At 34.9% G+C, this 7311-nt stretch overlaps 1 protein-coding gene across 1 annotated transcript in view; it reads right to left on the bottom strand.

Annotated features, from left to right (window-relative positions):
- Nucleotides 1-7311, bottom strand: part of LOC111087132 (nuclear factor erythroid 2-related factor 1-like) — a 13839-nt gene that overhangs the window by 5658 nt on the left and 870 nt on the right. Inside the window, exons 2-4 of the mRNA XM_022392695.1 lie at nt 1857-2171; nt 1145-1269; nt 174-386 (exon numbers count right to left, since the gene is read on the bottom strand). Coding sequence (XP_022248403.1) covers nt 174-386; nt 1145-1269; nt 1857-2171 — 653 coding nt within the window. The remainder of the gene's footprint in view (nt 1-173; nt 387-1144; nt 1270-1856; nt 2172-7311) is intronic.

The raw sequence follows: 7311 nt of genomic DNA on the forward strand, positions 1-7311 counted from the left end.
TAAGATTTTAAGTTAATCAAATTCTCTTTTTGTACATTCTTACATCAGCCATAATAGCTTTATATACGCACATTAAGTTTAATGAAAGCATTAAAAACATACACTGAAACAAGTGGGACTTATTGATTTATTTCCATGAATACAAATATCAATAATTTCTCGTATAAACTTACCGCGCTCTGGTAGCTTAGCGGTCTTCTACCGAACAATCTGTATTTTTTCTCTGCCACCAAGAGGTGCTGGTTATTCGAATATTGCAATGGGACAGGACATTCTTGTACTTCTGACACTAGGTGGCGAGAATGATCATTAGCGTCAACTGCATAGCTAGAAGTGTCTTGCTCGCCATGATTGGATGAATTTTCAGAACAGGTGTCAATCCACTCCTGCATAAGTTAGAATAAAAATCTTTATCTTATACCCACCCCTTTTTTAAATACCGACAATAAAAAAAAACAGTTTTTATTAAACAAAGGCACGAAAAAAATGTTATAAAACATGAACAAAAACACCTGACATTTTTTCTTTCGTGCGTTGATTTCATGCCTTAGTTGGTAAATTTGAGCAGGAAAAAGCCAATGTATTTAAACATAAGACAGTCTTGTTTTGTTAAAATATCCACATAAAAATATTGATTATTATATGCTATACAAGGAAAAACGGGAACAATTAATTACGTGTATTTGGATAAAATATAACACGTATAAGCATTCTAGCACCAACGCATCCACTAAGAAGCTTTTTTTCCCAGAAAAATCACAAATACTTATCAAGAACTATGCTAATCCTCGTTTGTAAAATAGCATTATACTAATTATAACCTTTATAACATCAGAAAACTTATAAAGAAACGTGCAAATGTGAACTTTTTTGGAAGATGTTCCAAATATTAATCAGGTAAGTACACTTTTCAAAGTATTTAAAAAATAACCAAGCCTATTAGGAATCATGCAGACTTTTACTACAAGTTACTTTAAGTATTAATGATGATTCTACAGAACTCAGTTTGCTACTTTTAGCCTATTAACAAACAAGTAAATTTTTATTCGATTTGATAATGAAGACACGTTTTTGCCTAATTCGCTTAGAATCAACATATCCACTAAGAAACACGTGCATTTTTACATACAACATTACAACTTACAGCTTCGGACAACGACTGTACGCGATCTGGACCTAGCGAAGATACAGCTGAATCGCTAATCATTTCCTCTCGTTTTTCTCCTGATCGTAATTGCAAATTAACCGATGGAAGAAACCGGTTTGAGCCTGTATAGAGGAGAAACGATTTTTTTTTTCTTTATCATCAGAAATTGTGTTTACACGTTTTATATGATATTTAGATATAAATATGTTCATTTTATTCTCTTCTCTAGACTACTGTTTTGATTTCTCTGTTGCATCTTCAGGACATGGCATTTGCAATAGACTGGTTAAGTTCAAATCTACCGAAACAATACAAATTAAAGTTAGCAAAGTGTTACTTTTCTGTTGTTTTTATTTTTATTTTTTTTACTATTATTAAGTTTCTCAATCTTCTCAATTAGTGCTGGGCTATTCCAAAAATAATGCAACAATATATTTTTGTTTAGAAATTGTTTTTGTCAATTTTACTGAATTTTCTGTTGAAGCTTAAGAAATTTTTATTGTAATGATAATAGACATATTTGATCGATTACACCACACATATTCTTAGCAATACTACAAAGTGAAGGTGAAATTCAGTATTACTTATAAAATATGTATTTTCAAGTACTTAAAGAGACTGTGGCTATACTAATAATTTATGTCGCATTTAATAAAAAATCGTTTATTTTTTATATATTTCATAGAAAACAACACTAAATGGACCGTACCTTCCCCAGTGACGTCCATTAAATGGAGGGCATCGTCTACCAATAATTCAGGAAGAAGATACTCCTGGTTATTGTTCGTAAGTTGAATGGGTGTTGTTGTATTGTTAGTGTTAGATGGATCTGGAGTGGGAGTGGCTCCTGTGCTCGCCATCTGTAGCGTTGAGGGTATTGTAGCTGAGGCGTTGCTAGCATATACAAACTCCTGAAAGTCTTGGTCATACATAATTCCCATCATCCCTTCTGGGACCTGATCTGTACTACTGGTCAATGTGGCAAGAGAAACTGCCATCGCTGTTCCAATATTCGATGCACCTCCTTAAAAGGAAAGTAATGGGTACAGTTGAAATTATAGTACTTCAAAGTAAGTCCTTTATTTTAGCTTAAAGTTGGAATAATTAAAAACAACGATTAGATCTAGATGATGTCGGGTAAACACCAGCGAAATGTTGTTTTTAACATCACACCAATCCAATGTTTCTGCCTCAGATAGTTGTATTATAACTTATAATACGGGCTAGACGATAAAGATACATTTAAAAATATGATATTTCTCCCAGAGCGTTTACCACCTTTTCCAAGTACTGCTGATCTTTCAAAATAAAATATTTTGCTTTTTCAGTCAACTGTTCAATGTTTTTGCTTACAGATTTTTGTCATGGAAGTTTGGTGCTGGGCAGAAAGCTACAAAATGCCGAATTTCGTGTACTGCGAGACGTATACGAAAGCATTGGACATTTTATAACCCGATACAACTCTTACCAAAATTATGTATTTCAGCATGTTTCTAAGTACTATATGTAGTAACTTTCGGTGGCTCGCCCATAAAAACTCTAAAAATTGTGGGTTCAACTTCCTGTGGTGGTCACAGCAGAGAGACTGCATGCTGTGCAGATATTTTTCTTAAAAACAAGGTATTATTTATTTCGGTTTCACATAATATATTTTCTTCCCCCGATGGGACTGCGGTAGGTTTACGGACACAGTAGATTGTTTGTTTGTATTTAAGCACAAAGCTACACAATGGGCTATCTGTGCTCTGCCCACCACGGGTATCGAAACCCGGATTCTAGCGTTGTAAGTCCGCAGACATACACAGTAGATAGCCAAATGTGGCTTTACTCTAAAAACAAACAAATAAACTTTAAAATCCAAAATTCGTATATGAGAATATCCGTGAAATAAGTGTAACAAATTAAATAAATTGCCGTAAAAAATGACATATAAGAACCCGAAAAAACATGTCTAAGTGTAACGCCATTTTGATTAAGAACTATTCGTTTTTAGAGAAAGTTTGTCTGTGATATTTTCTCCAGTGATATTTTTAGTAAGCCCTTCAAGCCACAACATTTTTTTTGCCAGTTTTTAAACGAAAAATACAAAAATACACATCATAAAATTAAAGTAACTGATTTTCCTGTATAAAAATCCGAAAAATTGTAAATTTTAAAATTTTTCTTTCAGCAAACCAAACAATAAATAAAACAAAATTTCACAAATTGCGCTTCTTTATTGAAAACTTAATTTTAAGCATTTGGATAAAATGTTCAAGTGTATATGTGCATTTGTTGAAGAACTTGTGAGTAATAATTAAGATGTATAGATTACAAACAAACAATTTCTACTGCTAATATCTCAGTAAAAACTAAACAGTTTCGACTGCTGATTTCTAAAAAAATCAAACAATTTCGACTGCAATTTCTCAATAAAAATCAAACAACATAGGCTGCTGATTTAAAAAAAACATAATTTCGACTGCGATTTCTCAATAAAAATCAAACAATATGGGCTGCTGATTCCTCAATAAGTTTGTTTTGTTTTGAATTTCATGCAAAGCTACACGAGGGCTATCTGCGCTAGCCTTCCCTAATTTAGCAGTATAAGACTAGAGGGATTTCTCGATAAAAATCAAACAATTTCGACTGCAATTTCTCAATAAAATCAAATAATTTCGACTGCAATTTTTCAATAAAAATTAAACAATTTCGACTGCAATTTCTCAATAAAAGTCAAATAATTTCGACTGTGATTTCTCAATAAAAATCAAACAATATAGGTGCTGATTTCTCAATAAAAATCAAACAATTTCGACTGCAATTTCTCAATAAAAATCAAACAATATAGCTGCTGATTCCTCAATAAGTTTGTTTTGTTTTGAATTTCGCGCAAAGCTACACGAGGGCTATCTGCGCTAGCCTTCCCTAATTTAGCAGTATAAAACTAGAGGGATTTCTCGATAAAAATCAAACAATTTCGACTGCGATTTCTCAATAAAAATCAAATAATTTCGACTGCAATTTCTCAATAAAAATCAAACAATATAGGGTGCTGATTTCTCAATAAAAACCAAGCAATTTGGATGACTGGTTTCTCAACGGATGAGTTATCAGTTTTCATTTTAGTTGCCAAATAGGTTACGTAAAATATTTCCTATGTGTATATCCATTTTTGATAAGAATTATTCGTTTATTAGAAAGTCTCTAAGTATATTTTTAGCAATTTTGTTACTGATGGTCAACCAAAACAGGTTATTTACACTTGAGCCAGGAGATAACCAGTGTTTATACGTTACAAAATTCAAATAGTATGCGTTAGTTCATATTCGCTTCTGTATATATTCTCACTGGTTCTATTCGATTAGATCATTTAATCATACTTAAAGTATCATGTGAATGAGTATTTTATATTAAACTTTGTTTGTTTGTTTACGTTCGCGCATAGCTACTTCAGGGCTATCTGTGTTAGTCTTACCTAATTTTGAAGTGATAGACTAGAGGGAAGACAGCTAATAAATACCACCCATTGCCAACTCTTGTTTTACTCTTTATAAACGATAGTGGGAGATTGACCGTCTTGTTACAATGCCCTCGAGGCAGAAAGGCCGAGCCTGTTCGGTAACGGGATTCGAACCCATAACTCAAAGATTGTAAGTCGAGTACTTGAACTACCAGGCAAATGTAGATGATTTTTTTTTCGTTTCGGATATTTGCGCAAAGCTACATAACGGCTATCTTCTCTCTTTTTATTCTTCTCAAGCCGTCACTAATTTTGAACTAATACACTACAGGTAAAGTAGCTAGTCCGGCCCGGCATGGCCAGGTGGTTAGGGCGCTCGACTCGTAATATGAGGGTCGCGGATTCGAATCCCCGTCACACCAAATATGCCAACCTCCGCCTTTGCCTGGTCCCAAGTCCAGGATGAGAAAGGAGGAGGGTTGGGCGCGGGGCTAGCAACTCCACCCCGTAAAAACCAACCTGCTACAAGTAACTGCAACAACAACTTCCGTTGGCGAGTTGTTGTCGCGGCCCTATGCTCCACTGGGAGTTTACAGGAATAATAATAAAAAAAAGTAGCTAGTCAACAGTATCCAACGCCATCTCATGAGTAATTCTAATCGATTAGTGGGAATTGACCGTCACTATTAAAATGTGTCCATGACCCCAGAGTGCGAAACGCGATTTTATTTTGTTTGAAACAACGGGAAGCGAACCATGGATCCTCACACTCAGCTCAAGATTACTTTACATCAGGAACTATTTCTATTACAAGATTTTGCTATACAGTGCCTTGCAAAAGTGTTCACCCCCCTGTTGCAAAGTTTCCACATTTTGTTCCCGTCTGAGCTTGCAATCATGAAACTTTCAAAGGGGACATTACATTTAGAATCTACACAATCTACTCCAGACTGAGAAAGCTAAAAAAATACTGATGTTATGTAAGTAAGTTAGAATTTCAAAGAAAATTAGAATATTCTCAATTGCATAAAAATTCAACTCCTTTGCTACGGCAACCCTAAATCAGTTCAAGTGCAAAAGATTAGTTTGAAAAGTCACAAAATTAGTGTAATGGTTTCTGTCTGTGTGTAATCAAAGTGGTTTCAGAGTAAATGCATCTGTTCAAGCCACAACTCACACAGTGATACGACAAACTAAACCTTAAGACCAAGGAGCTCTCCAAACAAGTCAGGGATAAAGTTGTAGAGAAGCACAGATCAGGAGAAGGTTACAAGATAATTTAAAAGTCGCTGATTATCCCTTTTAGTGCATCATTAAGAAGTGGAATGTGCTTCATACCACCCAGTCACTACCCAGATCAGGCCGCCTTCCAAACTAAGAAACCTGGCAAGCAGGAAACTGATTAGCAATGCCACTGTGAAGCCAACAGTGACTTTGAAAAATGTGCAAAGTTCCATGTCTGAGATGGGAGTCAGTGTTCATAAATCGACAATATCCCAGTCCCTACATAAAGCTGGTCTGTATGGGCGAATGTCAAGAAAGAAGCCATTACTGAAAAAAGAATCATCTTAAATCTCGTATGGAGTTTGCGACAATCCATGTAATTGATACTGCAGAGATGTGGCAGAAGGTTTTGTGGTCAGACGAAATAAAAATTGAGCTTTCTGGTCTAAATTTAAAGCGTTACGTCTGGCGCAAGCCCAACACAGCACATCACTTAGTCAACATCATCCCAACTGTCAAGATGGTGGCAACAGCATGTTATGGGGATGCATCTCATCAAAGGGAAGCTTGTGAGAATTGGGAGGGGAGAGATGGATAGTGCAAAGGACAGGCGAATCCTAGAGGAAAATTCACATTTCAGCAGGACAATGACCCCAAACACAAGGCCAAAGCCACACTGGAGTGGTTTCAAAAGAAGAAAGTGAATTTTCTTGAGTGGCCCAATCAAAGTGCTGACTTGAATCCAATGGAAAATTTATGGCGAGACTTGAAGATTACAGTCCATCAACGATTCCCAACAAACTTGTCATAACTGAACTAATTTTGGCAGGAAGAAGAGGAAACTTACACCATTCCATTATGCAAAGCTGGTAGAGACCTATCCAAAAAAAGATTCACAGTAGTAATTGCTGCCAAAAGTGCTTCCACCAACTACTGACTTATGGTGCTGAATACTTATGCAATCAGCAAATTTCAATTTATATATTTTCTTTGCAAGTTTTTTTGACATTCAACCTCCTTCGCACATAACAGTGTTAAGTTTGATCATTAGAGTTTTGAATCAAAACAAGTTCATTAAAAAACTTGCTTACATTATTTGTATTTCATCAAAATGTGACATTATTGGTAAGGGTGAATACTTTTGCAAGGCACTGTATATACCAGTTCTTCGCCTCTTGTGAGTAAAATAAAAAGTTATTCTTATAGAATATACTGTAATTACATATCTTGAATGTCCTGGAATATTTTTATAATACAGTTTACAAATCGAATAAATAATTTTGGACATACTAAAGATGTTGTGCACCCACCCTTTTGACTTGTTTGTGTCATTTATAAATTCTTGAAGGCTTTGTATAATTTACAAATAAAAATTGTTAAACGTTAAATTGAAATAATTACAAAAATAATAATTAGGCTTACTAAAAAGTGAATTGTTAAACCTGCTTACATTTGATTTAATTCTTTTGCGCCCTGCCCCCCAGTGGCACAGCGGTAT

Source organism: Limulus polyphemus, unplaced genomic scaffold (assembly GCF_000517525.1).
Source record: "Limulus polyphemus unplaced genomic scaffold, Limulus_polyphemus-2.1.2 Scaffold1772, whole genome shotgun sequence".
Taxonomy (NCBI): Eukaryota; Metazoa; Arthropoda; class Merostomata; order Xiphosura; family Limulidae; genus Limulus; species Limulus polyphemus.